The sequence below is a fragment of the Taudactylus pleione genome, unplaced genomic scaffold (assembly GCF_031769625.1).
Source record: "Taudactylus pleione unplaced genomic scaffold, aTauple2 ptg000634l, whole genome shotgun sequence".
Lineage (NCBI taxonomy): Eukaryota > Metazoa > Chordata > Amphibia > Anura > Myobatrachidae > Taudactylus > Taudactylus pleione.
The window spans coordinates 3,386,468-3,404,191 of NW_028285036.1; the positions used below are offsets into that span (position 1 = coordinate 3,386,468).

General features: G+C 47.7%; 1 protein-coding gene across 1 annotated transcript in view; it reads left to right on the forward strand.

Annotated features, from left to right (window-relative positions):
* LOC148479189 (uncharacterized) overlaps positions 1 to 17,724 on the forward strand; it is a 186,695-nt gene that overhangs the window by 151,148 nt on the left and 17,823 nt on the right. The window contains exons 3-4 of the mRNA XM_088454850.1: positions 333 to 459; positions 13,978 to 14,054. Of these exons, the coding sequence (XP_088310976.1) occupies positions 333 to 459; positions 13,978 to 14,054 (204 nt within the window). The remainder of the gene's footprint in view (positions 1 to 332; positions 460 to 13,977; positions 14,055 to 17,724) is intronic.

Here is a 17,724-nt window from a genome sequence, read left to right on the forward strand (position 1 = left end):
TGAAGACAATAAGGGGCGTGGATATGTACTAAAGGCAGAATTAGTAATAAAAATACTCCCTCCAACTCTCGGGGACATGCTGGGATTTGTAGTCCCACATTGACTATAGAGGCACAAGTTGGTCAGTTTATGCAAATGTTTTGTAAATATTCTAACTGTGCAAACTCCTATAAAGGTTTCTGTCTCTGCGAGGGGCTGCTGGATTCATCTGAACAATCGGACGCAGTTCCCGTGTGTTTTTAGCCTGTGCTGGCGAGTGTTGAATACATGGATAATACATGGATAAGTGAGACCACATGAATGATCTGGCTCACATGTTGCTGTGATTTCAGAGGCACCGTGCCGGCCACTTTGAACACGTCGCTCACATGAAAGTGTTCGACACCAAATCCCCAAAATTCCGGATTCCAGCCAAGATCTGCTTCGTGAAAATGGTCACCGAAGATGCCGATTCCTCAGGTAATAAAACACATTTCTGTATCTTTCTTGCTGTGCAGCGAGTGCAGAAGTAAAGTTCATTGAATACGTCTAATGGTTCATTTAGTCACAAATGGTCTGAAATGCTCTTTGTTAGCTTTATATTATGGTCTTATGTTACATATGTTATTCATATAATTCCATGATGTAGCGTCTATCACTACTAGGAGTCATAAAGATCACCTGACGACAGTGCGAGCACGCAGATCGCCATCTTCATCAACTGACCAGATTTTGCAGCATGCCTATATACCAAAAATGTCCGTCTGACTCCTCCATATGCGGCGAGAGTCGTTGGTGTCTGAAGTTTTGACAAGTCTGTTTTACTTTTTTTTTACTTTGACTTAATGGTACATGTAATATCCCGCTCAATTCCATTGTTTCAGTGCTTGACTTCAGGGGTGTGAGTAGAACTTTGCAGACCCTATAGCAACATTTTGAAGGGACACATTTCTCCGCAGTGGTTGTTCATTTTATGTTCCATAGTAGAGTCCTAGTTATTATTATGCCTCATATTAGTGCCCTAGTTAATTTCATGCCCTATAATAGTGCCCTAGGTACGATTATGCTACACAGTGCCCCCAGTTCACATTATACCACATCATAGTTTCCCCAGTTCACATTATACCACACAATGTCCCAGCTCACATTATGCCACACAGTGCCCCAGTTCACATTATACCACACAGTGCCCCTAAGTCACATTATGCCACACAGAATCCCCAGTTCATATTATGCCACACAGTGCCCCAGTTCACATTATGCCACACAGTGCCCCAGTTCATACTACACAGTGCCCCAGTTCATACTACACAGTGCCCCAGTTCACATTATGCCACACAGTGCCCCAGTTCACATTATGCCACACAGTGTCCCAGTTCACATTATGCCACACAGTGCCCCAGTTCACATTATACCACACAGTGCCCCAGTTCACATTATGTCACACAGTGCCCCAGTTCACATTATGCCACACAGTGCCCCAGTGCACATTATACCACACAGTGCCACAGTTCATACACCACAGTGCCTCAATTCACATTATACCACACAGTGCCCAGTTCACATTATACCACACAGTGCCTCAATTAACATTATACCACACAGTTCCCCAGTTCACATTATACCACACAGTGCCTCAGTTCACATTATACCACACAGTGCCTCAATTCACATTATACCACACAGTGCCTCAATTAACATTATACCACACAGTTCCCCAGTTCACATTATACCACACAGTGCCTCAGTTCACATTATACCACACAGTGCCTCAATTCACATTATACCACACAGTGCCTCAATTAACATTATACCACACAGTTCCCCAGTTCACATTATACCACACAGTGCCTCAGTTCACATTATACCACACAGTGCCTCAATTCACATTATACCACACAGTGCCCCAGTTCACATTATACCACACAGTGCCTCAATGAACATTATACCACACAGTTCCCCAGTTCACATTATACCACACAGTGCCTCAGTTCACATTATACCACACAGTGCCTCAATTCACATTATACCACACAGTGCCCCAGTTCACATTATACCACACAGTGCCTCAGTTCACATTATACCACACAGTTCCCCAGTTCACATTATACCACACAGTGCCCCAGTTCACTTTATAACACACAGTGCCTCAATTCACATTATACCACACAGTGCCCCAGTTCACATTATACCACACAGTGCCCCAGTCCACATTATGCTACACAGTGCCCCAGTTCACATTATGCCACACAGTGCCCCAGTCCACATTATGCCACACAGTGCCACAGTTCATACGCCACAGTGCCTCAATTCACATTATGCCACACAGAAAACCATTTTTTTCTGATTCAGAGACGTACACAATTCTGATATTTACATAACTGAGCTAATAATGGTAAACTGCGCATACATCTAAGGTGCACTGCGCATTTGTCACAGTACACTACCATAGTCGCTTGCAGCAACTTTTTACTAGCAGGGTGATTGACTGTCAGGGAGTATTTGGGGGAGGGTACAGTGTGAGTGGTGGCAAAAAAAATGCAGGCACGTTGCAAATGTTTTCGCGGTGTGCCATAGCCTGCATCTGCGATCCCGTAAGTGATAAAAAATGTCTCTGGCGTCTCAGTTTTGCAACTAGACTCAGCCGTGCTCTTTACTCCGAACTAAACTTCACCAGTCACTGTGCTAAGGACAGGTAGCTACAGGGGTTCAGATCAGTCTACAATTCAGAAAAGCTCTCGAGATAAAGTGGATTTAGATTCTCAACCAGCTGAACATGAACAGTCGGGAGACATCCATTCTCTCTGATAAAAGTTCTGCGGTCTCTGGTCCTCAATCGCCGCTGTGTAAGCGCACAAAAACACGTAGCATAAATCACGCTGTTCCTTTTGTGATGGATGACAGAGGTTTTATTAATATACGATGCCTTTGTTAGCCGGCCCCGGCTTTGATCACTGCATCTGTCATAGCCGCTGATATCACATCACATGCTGATAGCTGTGTGACAAGTACTCAGACACAAGACCGCTGCTCGGAGACAAAAAGAAAACGATCGTCCCTGAAAACTCGATCCTGCTTTTATTCTAGCAATTGTAGATATTACGCCTCTTATGATAACCAGCTGTGCTGGTGCCTACCTGTGCCCGGGCAACAGTGACCAGGCTGACATTATACAGTGCAGTAAGATCTGGGCAAAGTTTGTGTCAGGTAATTTATTTCTCCTTTCAGCAGTTTTTTTTTTATTGTTTATTTCTTACTAAATACAATCAGCAAACGCTTCTGATTGGTTGAACGCATCTTGATCCCTCCCACTGACAATAATAATAATATTATTATTATTATTATTATTATTATTATAACAATCTTTTTGCAGTAATTATGAAATTTTTGCATTCAGACCGCTGCAGGAAAGCAGATTTACTTGTTTTTTTTTTTCTTAGTGGGGAAGACAACAGGCGCTTGAAGTTCATTGAACCTACTGTAATTAGTACTTTTATTTTGAGTTCGTGCCAGGATCTAGTATCTCTCCTAGGGCCCATGGGGTGTTAATCCGACTCTGACACTAACACTGGCACTGTACATCTCCTGGCGTAAATACATATACTGTTGATCTCCCCTTGCAGAAAACTGGCGCATATGCTACCTTTATTGAAATATAAATGGGCGCTATTGTCAAAAAATATAATTATACTCAAACCTGCTTCCAACAGTAAGGGCTGTGCAGTGCCCCAAATAGAATAAGCTAGAAAGAATTATGTGGCGCTCTATATAGCAATGATGAGTATATACAAAGAGTAAACAAAAATAATATGTTGATATTACAGTCCTTCTCCTGTTACACACAACGCACTTGCTTTTTGTGAACTGGGCTTTCTAAGCTCTTTGCTCCAGGATACTTACGACTTTGAGGTTTGTCCCCATATCTGGTACATATAGTATATCTAGGATTTATATGACTTTGGTTTTAGCACCTATTCTTAAGAGGGTAGTGACTGTCCCAACTTCTGTAGCTGTAAGTACTTCATCTCATCTTGCTCTGATTGTTATAGGATCATACATGCTCAGTGTAGTGAACCACTCTTGATTACAACTAAATTGTCTTGTGGCACCTGAGTCAATATACCAGCAATCTTTTTTGTGACTGTCTGTGACACTTAAAGCTGACTCTTCTTTGCTGTTACACTTTTTTCTTTGTGTAGCATTCACATTTTACAGTTTGCATTCAGACATTTTCTGTACTGACTTATGACATGCATAACACTTGCACTTGAGTTTTCTGAGCTTTTCACTATTAGTATGTAATGCAGTATTATCAGTACTTAACTGGCATGTATTCTGGAAACTGCAGCAGTTTTATCCTGACAATCTTAGAAGATAGCTTGGCTGTATTAGCTTCCAGCACTACTACTAGGAAATCAATCGCAGGTGTCAAGTTATATAGCAGCGCCATGGCAATCTCCTCCTCATTGACTTGGACCTGTATAGATGTTTTTTTCTGGGATATGGACATCATATTATCAATGTAGTAACTCATACCTATGCATTCACTCATCTTGGTATTATACAGTACATGCCTCTGATTAATCCTTCTCATCAGATCCTTATCCTCACATGCCAACTGCAGGGCTATCCGCGTGTCTTTAGCTGACACTTTTCCATGTATGAATAAAGGTCCTGTTCAACATTTAAGCATATTGTTGACATGGCTTTTTCTATATCATCTGGGTTTAGACTCTCACCTAGGTTAATTGTAACTTTCCACATCCCCTCACACTTAAGTTGCATTTCCATTGCAAATTTCCATGTGGTACAATTCTCTGAACCTTTAAGTTTAATAAAAAACCATCATGGATGCAGCTCCTGTGTACATGCTGTGCTCACTGATTAACATTTCTGACACAAGTCATTTCTTTGGTGTCTGGTGTGTCCAGGGCGTTCAGGTGCCTGGGCCTTTAGCCTGTTGATATGTGTATACTATTTTGTAGTGGAACACAGGCTATAAATAGTAGACACCAGTGGAAACCATATACAGCAGAGAGCACAGTACTTAACCAGAAGTTTTTTTTTTTGTTGTGTAGCAGTTTTCTTGTACAGCGGTACTCACTATTATATACACGCAGTAGTATTGGATGGTGCAGACATTGAGCGGAGCATACAGAGGACCAGCCGGTCATGTATGAGGGTAGCGGTGCAGGGATACAGTAATATAAGGCAGAGATATGCAGTATATATGTCAGGATCACCGAAGCAGAGTAGCAAAACCTTAACGCGTTTCACCATATCTAATGGTTTCTTCAGAAGTGTAATGCACATGGAATACAGTCTGAGGATATATGTTCACTGGGAACAGACCTGCAAATATTACTGAATTTTATAAGGTCAGTCCTGATTTTTAGTGGTCGGTAGGGATGTAACAATTCCTAAAATGGGTGGACTAGGCATTGTGTAGAGTGGTCCTGGCTACTATATCTCCACTCCACTTTGATAAATCTCCCCCTTGATTCCAAATGAAATGCCTCTCGCCTCAGTGATATCACTAATTCTTATCCTAGTGCATTGTTAGGCCTCATTATGATAAATGTTGGCTCAACCCACAAAATGGCCACCTCTAATAGGCACAATTTATGGGTGGACTTAAAACAGCCCCTCCCACAATCCTCTACACTTCATGACAGGAGTAGCAAGGGTTACCTATTCCTGCTCTGAATGTAGGGACATATTTTATACATTTACTACATTCACTCTTTTCCTCTCATTAACAAATGTCAGTACACACATGACTGGAATACCAATGCAGGGTCGGCGACATTGATCTTGCGAGCACAGCTTTGTATAGACCTGGAACAGTCCAAAATGAAGAATGTTTTAGTGTCAACAGGCGATTAGAGGGAAAAAAATGAAAACAAAATAATCTATGTGTGCGCTGCTGCCAGACAAGAGCGAGCGGGATAGATCGCAGCCGTTTATCATGGCCGCTCTCAGGTGGGAGTGGAATTAATCACACAGAATCAGAGGACTCGTTGCGAAACACAATTGAACAGACACTGCACGTATGAAGCGGGCCTTAATCTAACTGGGGTATTATTAAATATTACAATTTGTACATAGGATCTAAATTCGTCTATGCATAACAGAGGTTTTATTGCACCCTATTCCGCTAGTGGGAAGCTGCACATTAACAATATAGCCAATCAGCAATTAGCTTTATTGTGTACAGTGATAGTTATACAATTAAAGGTGTTTGTGCATATTTACACTGTTGAGGAGAGTTCGAAAATAACGGGAGGCAATCGGGAAGCCGACTGCCTAAATACCGGCAGCCGGCTTCCCGACTGTCTTATCCCGGTATGGGTGAAATGCCGGGCGTCTAGATGTAGACGCCCGCATTTCCCCGACGCCGGGAGACCGGCGCCCGGCATCACGATCGTAGTGATGCCGCGTGTCGCGAGCGGACAGCCGCGGGGGGGGAGGGTTAGGTTTAGGGCTCCGGGGGGACTTAGGGTTAGGCACCCCCCCGGGAGGGTTAGGGTTAGGCTAAGGGGAGGGAGGGTTAGGGTTAGGCACTCCCGGGGGGGACTTAGGGTTAGGCACCCCCCCGGGGGACTTAGGTTTAGGCAGCGGGGAAGGGGGTGGTTAGGGTTAGGCACTTAGAGGGGGGATTAGGGTTAGGCACTTGGGGGGGAAGTTAGGGTTAGGCACCCCAAGGAGGGTTAGGGTTATTAGGGGGTTTAGGTTAGGTTAGTGGATACTTACCTATCCACGATCAGGATTTCCAGCGCTGTCGGGCTTCCGCTGCATCACACTCTGCTTCTGTCGGGCTGCCGCTGACGGGAATCGAACCGACGGTATTTCATACCAATTCCGAAAATAGCACGGTCTTTCAAGTTGAAAACTTACCTGTCACCTAACGCTGAAAAGTGGCAGCTGTGTGCTGATATGCAACAGTGGACGGGGATAGCCCCGAACGCCTGGCAATTGGGACAATTCAATCCCCATTATGGGCGAGACAGATCCCTCAAATAGGGACCGTGCCACTGCACATTTGGTGTAGCTGTTAGCGTTGCTGCCTCGCAGCGCAGCTCTGTGCTGAGTTTCATCCTTGCTCCAAAGTTCAATTGTTGTCAAACTAGGACGACTTTGATGTTTCGGCATCGCCCCCGAAAATACTTTATCGTTTTTCTTTTCCTAGTTAAAACCCTCTTTTCTAGCACCGCCCTGACATAGCTGATTTGAGGTGAGAGTGCACTTTGGACTTCATTCAGAGTCTCTCGCTAGCGCTATGTGCTCGCAAGCTGCCCGATGGTTTGCGTACGTGCATGCGCACGCTTCGTTCTGCACGTGCCCGAACTACTCTGCGACCGCAGGCCACTCGCTCGCCCAGCAAAGACAGCCCAGTGAAATGAGTGACAGGAGAGGCCGTTTGTGGGTGGTAACAGGGGCAGGATACTAATAACGGGGGAGTGGAGGTGCGAACGCAGGCGTGCCTGAGTGTTTCCACGCCGTTTTAGAGACGTGCATAATGAACACGCAGCGTCATAGTACACGTCACATGCCTGTTTTTTACACTGAAGTCCTCGCAGTGCTTGCGGCAGGGTAAGGCAACCACAAGCGCTGCAATCGCTTCCGATTGTCCTCGATGTACCAATGTTTTAATACACGTCCTGGAGATGACGTGTGCGGGTGGGCGGCTCTGCCTCTGCGATTGGGCATACGCTGGCCACTTGCTAACACATGGTTGGCGTTCTTATGCCTAGGCGAGCAATCGCTTCCTGTGGCGTCACTTTGACAAATTTGCATGCGCTGGGGGCGAGCGATCGCATCTAGCGAGAGACTCTGAATGAGGTCCTTTATGTGCAAGACAGTTTATAAACTCCTAGGGATTTAGAGGATAGTTTATTGGCCAGTGGAAGTATGTGGACGGTTAATTTTGCCTGGTAATGTCAGCCTATGGGTGATTATGGTGTCATGGTAGGGGGTGGAGTTTGGGTCCTTCTTAGTGAAACGTTGAGCAGGGCTCTGCCTCTCTTTTATAAGGAGTTACACTGGTTTGTCTTAGATCCTACATATACCGATAGGGCGTTTAAACGCAAGCCATTAGGAACAAGACTTAAATGATCTTCTCCTTAAATAATTGTCTCCACACGGCAGCTTTGACTTATCCCGCTATAAGGAGCCGGGTTAATTGGAAAACAATAATTAAATAAATTGTTGGAATGTATTTTTTTTTGTGAACAAAAAATAATTAGGAAACAACATGATATTTTATGCTTGCGCTCCAAATCCCTGTCTTCGAGTCTTCCTCAGCGGGGAGATTTGCTGCGGCTTAAGATCTATTATTGGTCTATGTGACCTGCCAGTGTTTTCTGAGAAACATAATTAACAGTTTTTGTCTCTGGGAGATCCAGGTGACGCTGCTCCCCGCCTGGGTGTTACAGCCAAATTATTCCTGTGTCAATAGTTATAGGAAGTAACGCTGTCTAATTTCAGCATGAGGGAAGCACCGGGACGCAGGAAAAGGGCTGTGCACAATTTCTCTACTGTCATTTCTTTGCCAATCAGAACTTATTAAATGATACATCTGCTTTTTTTTTTTAAATCATACTGCTTTTATATCTAAATTCCGGGTCTGACCTGGAAATTGGAACAGGGTTCCAAACCGCATCGGAATTTAGCCGGCGCCGACCCAGGCTATACCCGAGTTGTCGCCGTTCACACCGGAGCCGGGTCTTCCAGCGTGGAAGTGGGCGCTTGGAGATGATGTCATCTCCAAGCGCCACTGAAGCCGGCCAATTCGGCTGGCACTGCAGGGTTTCACGGGTTATTCCCCTGTTAAACCCTGCAAGTTACCTGGGTTGGATTGCTGGGTCACTCAACCAATGAATCCAAACCTGTTCCGTTTTACACCAAGGAGCTACCCGGGTTAACCCTGCAATAACCTGGGTTTTAGCTCTGGTGTAAAAGGGGTATGAATGGTTTCATTAAATGGGTTATTCCCCAAAATGCTTATTTATCGAAACCACGTGACGGCTTTGAGATTTAATTCAGAAGTCACTGCGCTGATTGGCTCTGGATAATAGACAACTTTTTTATAGCCTTGGACCTGCCTTTTGCACACCCCATAATTCATTCTGTTACCTCCTCTGTAACGGTCACTTCTGTGCAGGCTGCTCGCACCCAAATCCTGGCTACATAGCTGAATGGGAACCAGCGACATCACTGCGGCTGTGGCGTTATCTATCATGGGCGTAGCTGTTACTCATAGGCGAACCAAGACATTTAGTAATGGGTGTTCCCAGTTGTAACCCTTCGCCAGAACTTATGTTACCTTCAATGGTGCAAGTAGAAAAAATTTGTGAGCGGTTACAGTATGCACTTAAAAAAAATAGGCGTTGTCTTGTGTCATGAGGGGCGTGGTCATTCAAAATGGGGGAGTGTCATCATGACACTCCACCCATTTCTTATTACTATGGCAGCATCCTTTACATTCCGTTCCAAATGCACCTTACCTATATGGTGATCTGGGAAGCAATCGGGAAGCCGACTGCCTAAATACCGGCAGCCGGCTTCCCGACTGTCATATCCCGGCAAGGGTGAAATGCCGGGCGTCTAGATGTAGACGCCCGCATTTCCCCGACGCCGATCGTAGAGATGCCGGGCGCCGCGAGTGGACAGCCGCGGGGGGGAGGGTTAGGTTTAGGGCTCCGGGGGGGACTTAGGGTTAGGCACCCCCCGGGAGGGTTAGGCTAGGGGGAGGGAGGGTTAGGGTTAAGCACCCCCAGGTTGGACTTAGGGTTAGGCACCCCCCCCGGGGGACTTAGGTTTAGGCAGCGGGGAAGGGGGTGGTTAGGGTTAGGCACTTAGAGGGGGGGTTAGGGTTAGGCACTTGGGGGGGAAGTTAGGGTTAGGCACCCCTAAGGAGGGTTAGGGTTAGGGGGTTAGGTTAGTAGATACTTACCTATCCACGATCGGGATTTCCAGCGCTGTCGGGCTTCCGCTGCTTCTAACTCTGCTCTTGTCGGCCGACGGTATTTCATAACCATTCCGGTGGTTTCTCTGCAACGTGGAACCTCTGACGAAACTGATCCCCCCTTGTGCAGGTGTCTTCAGTTGGTATTTACTAGTCAGGAGATGACATGGTCCTGTTTGTGTAGGAATATAACCAATGTCACCATCATATGACAGAGGTTCAACCAGAGTCGTGCCCCGTGTCACCTACTGCCCCCTGTATCCCTTCGTTTTCTGCCCCATTTCTCCAGCTTCCTGCCCCCTGTCCATCACTCCAGCCTCCTGCCTTTCCAGCCTCCTGCCCCCTGTGTCTCTCAGCCTCCTGTCCCATCTCTCCAGCTTTCTGCCCCCTACGCCGTCACTCCAGCCTCCTGTGTCTCTCAACCTCAATCCCTCCCCTGTGTCCCTCAGCCTCCCCCTCAGTTTGTGTTCCTCACCTTTCCCCTCTGTTTCAATCAGACTCTTCTTTTGTGTCAATCAGCCAGCCTCCCCATGTGTCAATCAGCCAGCCTCCTCCCGTGTGTCACTCAGCCAGCCTCCTCCCGTGTGTCAATCAGGCATCCTCCCCCTGTGTGTCAATCAGCCAGCACCCCACTGTGTGTCAATCAGTCAGCCTCCCCCTGTGTGGCAATCAGCCAGCCTCCACCGTGCCAACCAGCCAGACTCCCCCCCCATGTGTCAACCAACCAGCCTTCCAGTGTGTCAATCAGCCAGCCTCCCCGTGTGTCAATCAGCCAGCCTCCCCCATGTGTCAATGAGCCAGCCAACCCCTGTGTCAATCAGCCAATCTCCTTCTGTGTCAATCAGCCAGCCTCCCCCTGTGTTTCTCATCCTGTGTCTCCCCTGCGATCAGCCCAGCCCAACGCAGCGCAGCGCAGCATACACTTACCTGTACCTCCTGCTGTTTGCTGCTCGGCTTCTCCTCCTGCTGTGCCACTCCCAGTCCTCTGCTCTGCACTTCCTCACATGCAGGAACGCAGAGAGTCATCTTGTCACGTTGTGCGAGTGCACCGTGAAAGGGCCATTGAATAGATTAGAGGCAGCAGGGGAGGCGGAGCTCGGGAGGTTCTAACAAGTAGTGTTAGTCCTCCCAGTCCTTACCGGATGGGCCGCAGCGGCGGGCGTGGAAGGTCCTTGGTTTAAATTTCTGGCAGTCTGGCTAATGGGTGGCCCGATGCACCCCTGGCCCACCCCTTAGTTTCGCCTATGCTGTTGCTGACTGTGCCTACCTATACTCCTCTAGTTATATGTTGGAAGAGATTGCTCCACACAGGAGCTGCAAAGAATCAGTTCCAGACTCTTCGCACATTGGCCGTCTTTCCGAGTATAGATTAAGAAAGATGGTGCAGACGGGACAGGTATAGGGGGAAACTGCCCTTAAAATGCCCCCCCAGTGTGGCACATTATTTATCCCAACGTAGCCTCTCAATTCACTTTGAACTGTTCATGATTTGCTGATAGAAATAAAAAGCATTGAAGAAAAAAAACCAAGCATTTGTGTGTACGTACGTGGGCCTAATTCAGAGATGAGCGGAAACCCGATGGCGGGAGGACCGCATCATCACCCACAATGCCTCTAGCCGCAGCATAATTGACATGCTACTGCCATTTGGGCGCAGGAATGGGGTGGCGCTGCCTGCGTTTCCAGAAAACTGGGGGGAGAGTCGGTCCCATCTTCTGGGGGTGCCGAGGCCAGTGTCTGTGTGCTCCGACGCAGATTTCCTCACCTCACAAGCGGGCAGGAGGTGGCCAATCTGAGTAAGCTTAGGCATGTTCACAATGTTGATCCGATCCTGCATCGTCGGACGCAGGTTTAGGATCAGAGATGCCGGCAGGAAGTGTCTTTTTCCTTCAGAAGCCCCCTGTGGCAAATAGCGTACACCTCTGAAGCAGACCCTGTACCAGTGTTTCTCAGACTCGGCCCTCAGGACCCCACACAGGTCATGTTTTCCAGGTCACCCAGCAGATGCACAGGTGTACTCATTATTCACTGACACAGTTTAAAAGATCCACAGGTGAAGCTAATTATTTGTCTTGTGACTCTGGGCCTGATTCAGACCCGGTCACAAGCGCTGAGCGCTCGCAACTGGGTCGATGGTGACCCACAGCGCATGCGCACGGCGAAGCCGGCTCCGTCGTGCGCATGCGCGAGACCCGGATAGCGACGGGCAATCCGTCGCTCCGGGTCTCTCACCAAAGGGGGCGTGCTGTCGATGTTGAGTGACAGCACACCCCCTTTGGTGGGCGGGCCGGGGGGGTGGCTGCCCAAACGGAGGCGTGCCCATGAGAACGCCTCCATTTGGGGGTGGCCCCACTGACATCACTTGTGTTAGAGCCAAAATCTCTCTGGGGCTTGCGGCAACGAGACCCTACCACAAGGGTCTCGTCGCAAGCCCAATGGTCGCGATGGTCTTGACCACCGCGACCATCATCATGGCCGCTCGCTGTAGCTGTGGGTGGTCACCCACAGCTACGCGAGCGGCCAGGATAAAAGTATGCAATAAATATATTAAGAATTAATAATAGACATTAAGATGTTAAAGACTCCTCCGACACCCCGGGGACAGTGCGGTGCACACAGGCTCCTGGGTCCAGGGGGGCCCACACTCCACACCCTGCACCCATCTCTTCAATACCGACCTCCCTGGAGTCCCACGTCGGCAGAAGCAGCACTACACAAATTACTGCGAAAATGGATTGGCTGCCTTTTTCCAACATTTTGCGCATGCGCAGTAGGAAAATCGCCTGCACATGCGCAGTAGACTCTGGTACAGCGCTAGAGTATACTAGTGCTCCTAATGTTCACTTCCGAGGAGGGGGGCCCCGGACAGAGGCCCTGATTCAGAGCCGGACGCTCTGACAGAGCGCTCGCTCTGAATCAGGGCCGACCTTCTTCATTATTAGAGCGGCCTCCTGGCCGCTCGTATAGCTGTGGTTGACCACCCACAGCTATAGTGAGCGGCTAGGAAGATGGTCGTGATGGTCAAGACCATCACGACCACCGGGCTTGCGACGAGACCCTTGTGGTAGGGTCTCGTTGCCGCAAGCCCAGGAGTGCTTTTGGCTCTATCAGAGCCAAGAGCACTCCCACTGACATCACTTGTGATGTCAGTGGGGCCGGCCCCAGACGGTAGGCGTTCCCATGGGAACGCCTCCGTCTCAGCAGCCACACCCCCGGCACGCCCACCAAAGGGGACGTGCAGCCACTCAACATCGACAGCACGCCCTCTTTGTAGCGAGGCCCGGAGCGACGGCTTGCTCGTTGCTATCCGGGTCTCGCGCATGTGCATGACGGAGCCGCCTCCATCGTGCGCATGTGCACTGGGCCAAGATCGACCCGCTTGCGAGCGCTCAGCGCTCGCGAGCGGGTCTGAATCAGGCCCAGAGGCTGCATATGGGCCCCCTCTTCTCTTAAGACGTCCCTGTCTGAGGCTGTAACTTAGAGGGACAGCAGTTATCACTACGGTTGTTAGTACATAGCGCAGTTAGTACATAGTGGGGATAATTATGTCAAAATGTATAATCCCAGCTGAGAAAAATAGTGTCACTTTTGCTATTTTTAATACATATGCCCTTTATTCAGAACGTATGTCGATTCAGCAAACTGACGCCATAGACAGCGAGCTCTACTGAGAGACTCCATTGAGATCAGATTATCAGATATCCTTGTACGGAAGATAATGTAACTGCTGTTCTGTACAAGTTACCCCGGGACTAGGAACAGAATGTACAACTTTTTGTCTTGTAAAGAGAAGAGCATCTGCGTAACTCACATATACAATTACGGGTAAAATGAGATCCCTAATTCAGGGCTACAATGGAAGATCATTAACGTAGCAGTTAGGTCGTGACTTCAAAGCCTCTCGCCGCGTATTTCTGCCCGATCTCGCCAGCCAGTTTACTATGTAATCTTTCCAGCAGGATATGATTCATTTATGTGAATGTGCCTTTTCCTGCCTTTGGCCTCATCTGTAATTATCTCCTCCCCTGCAGTTAATTTCTTCATCTTTGATTCAGGGCTCGGAGATAGGAAAATCAACGTGTCGGGCCCAGCGCATACGTCGTCAGAGGTGAGTAAGCCTCATAATGTGACTTAGTATCTCAAGAACAATGCAGATTAATTGTACTACTGTGCATGGGTTCCGTGCGTTATAATTTAACCGCTGATGGAGAGAAAAGCGAAACGTCACCAGCAAGAAATATTTTTATATTTCAAGAGCAAAAACTGCTTAAAGAACTCTCCTCTAATCCTAAAGTATAGAGTAAACCGCCCAGACTGCTCGCAGTACTAGGTAACCGTGGGTCTAGTTACTAAGTAGTGTGAGTGAAAAGTGATAAGGTGTCAGCCAATCAGCTCCCAACTGTCATCTCACAGGCTGTGTTTGAAAAATTACAGTTGGGAGCTGATTGGCTGGCACCTTATCACTTTCTTATCACTGTTCACTCAGGCCCTGATTCAGAGCCGGACACTCTGACAGAGCGCTCACTCTGAATCAGGGCCGTCCCTGCTCCTTTTTGGAGCGGCCTCCTGGCCGCTCGCATAGCTGTGGGTGACCACCCACAGCTATAGTGAGCAGCCAAAATGATGGTCGCGATGGTCAAGACCATCGCGACCATCTGGCTTGCGACGAGACCCTTGCGGTAGGGTCTCGTTGCCGCAAGCCCAGGAGTGCTTTTGGCTCTATCAGAGCCAAAAGCACTCCCACTGACATCACTAGTGATGTCAGTGGGGCCGGACCCAGACGGTAGGCGTTCCCATGGGAACGCCTACGTCTGGGCAGCCACGCCCACGGTACGCCCACCAAAGGGGGCGTGCTGTCAACCACCATCGACAGCACGCCCCCTTTGGTGAGAGACCCGGAGCCGTCATTATTCGGGTCTCGCGCATGCGCACGACGGAGCCGCCTCCGTCGTGTGCATGCGCACTTGGGCACCATCGACCCACTTGCGAGCACTCGGCGCTCGCGAGCGGGTCTGAATCAGGGCCTCTGTCTCCTAACACTGCTTAGTAACTAGACCCCTGAGTCCTAGACCATATCCCAGATTGTCAATGGCACCTGCCTACTGATCAGTTCTACCGCTGAAATCGTCTGGAGAACTTAGAATTTCAGCACACTGACACCTATTTTTTTAATTATTTTACGCTAGTGATTAGACGGCTGACATTAAGGGGTATATTTACTAAAGTGAGAGTTTTTAGTTGTGGAGATGTTGCCCATAGCAACCAATGAGATTCTAGCTATTATCTTCTAGAAGGTGTTTTTTAAATGTGATGTAGAATCGGATTGGTTGCTATGGGCAACATCTCCACGTCTAAAAAAACTCACTCTAGTAAATTTACCCCTAAGCGTTAATCTGGACAAAGAGAACATCGGGCCAGTGCTTCTCATTCCAGTTCACAGGGAACCCCTTACAGTGCATGTTTTCCATACCCCATACACTTCAGCGCAGGTGTAGTCATTGCTGACTGATAAAGATTCACAGGTGGGGCAAATACTTCACTTGTGATTCTGTGAGGAGAGCTGGAAAACATGCACTGTTAAACTGGGTACACACTATACATTATATCGTTCCACTGCGGATCAGAATGATATATTGTACGGATCTCTGAGCCCCGTAGAGAAGGGCCGTATTCAGTTAGATGCGAAAAAGTTTTGGCGATGACATAATTTTGCCAGGCGGAAATGTATCGTCGTATTCAATTCCAAATACTTTTACGCGAAAATGCAATGCGAAGCTTTTTCGCCTATGAATAGGTGGTGAAAAAAAGTGCAGAATTGCGGTTTTGGGGTGCAAATGTCGGGAAACCACTCAGCACCCTTGGGACAGCCACCCAAAGCATAACTAAGTAAAAAAAAATCAAAATGAAGAACACCCCAAAAAATGACTTTGAAAAAGGGGGCGTAAAAAAAAACAAAGTCGGGGTACAAACTTAAAAACTAGTGAAATAAGCTTTGGGGGAGGGGTCTGCAAGTATGGGGGAGGTGTTTTTTTGATTGCAGGTGCTTGCTGAAGGTGCGTTTTTTTATTTTTTAGAACTTCACTTTTGCGATTTTTAACCATGCTTGCACCCATATTCATGTACCCCAAATTTGCTGGGACTAGTTATTTTCTCCAAAGAATCTGCAAAATGCTATTCTTCACCACTTGTGCAAAGACGCTAATTAGCAGCTATTGAGAGCATTTAAGTACCCCAAATACCTTCAGTAGGGCTATTCATCTACCATGATCCCCAACATTATTGCATCTTTTGGGGGGTGTCAGGCTGATTTCCCCAAATCTGACAGCACTTTTCGCCTGTTTGCGTTTCTCCGGGATCCGTTTTTGCGTCCTTTGGAATTGAATAGGGCGAAAAGCGGGGCAGCGCACGAAAGTTCCCACCTCCAAAACGCGCGAAGTCGGCGAAAAGCAGATTCTGCCGACGGCGCCGAAATTATCGTGGCTAATTGAATACGGCCCAAGGTATTTAAGAGTTGGGGGGCCATCTACCATTAATTATTTGGGCTTATTCCCCGAAAGCACACGTTTTCTGGAGGTATCCGCGATCATCTAGTATCACCCCCATGTATGAAGGAGGGACAGCAGCATGTATAATACCGATACCCTGCTGCGATCTCTCAATTCCCGCTGGCAGCCTCAGCCCTCATAGGTTTCTATGGGAGATGCGACTCTGCCAAATTTACCAACTTCGGGAATGCCATGCATTCCTGAGATTGCCCCCCGCACCTTAAGATGGCGTTATCTTGTAGCCTGTGGGCTACACATGGCATAATTAGCCGGCAGAGAGTTTCCCGGAACCCTCCCTGGCAATGGGGGCGGAGCCTGTGCAGTCAGCGGTACAGAGCGTGCTCCAGGCACATTGCCCGGATGGGATCCTTTCTGAGCCCCTGTCCCTGCGGGTGCCGGATGATACATTCCAGAGCTATGATCGCATCTTGCAACGCGGTCATGGGCGGTAATATCAGGGCCAGTGATCATTAATAAATGAGCCCCTTGGACACCAGAACAATAAAAATGGGGGTATAGAAACAGTTCACGTACTTGAATGTATGTAAATATTGTCATAGAGAGAATCACCCTATACAGAACAAGGGAAGTAGTACTGAGCAGTTGATGCTACATGCAGAAAAATAGGTACTGAGTATTGCATCCACTATACAGGATAAGGAAGTAGTACTGCGCAGTCAATGCTACGTGGAGAAAAGGAATACTGAGCATTGCATCCACTATACAGGATAAGGAAGTAGTACTGCGCAGTCAATGCTACGTGGAGAAAAGGAATACTGAGCATTGCATCCACTATACAGAACAAGGGATGTAGTACTGTACAGTTGATGCTAAATGGAGAAAAAGAATACTGAGAATTGCATCCACTATACAGAGCAAGAAAAACATTGGAACATTGAAATAATGGCTTCCAGTAACAAGGCTTTAGGTGCTGGGACTATCCCTGTAAATCAGCAACTGTTGGGGACTATCCCTGTAAATCAGAGACTGTTGGGGACTATCCCTGTAAATCAGAGACTGTTGGGGACTATCTCTGTAAATCAGAGACTGTTGGGGACTATCCCTGTAAATCAGAGACTGTTGGGGACTATCCCTGTAAATCAGAGACTTTTGGGGACTATCCCTGTAAATCAGCGACTGTTGGGGACTATCCCTGTAAATCAGCGACTGTTAGGGACTATCCCTGTAAATCAGAGACTGTTGGGGACTATCCCTGTAAATCAGAGACTGTTG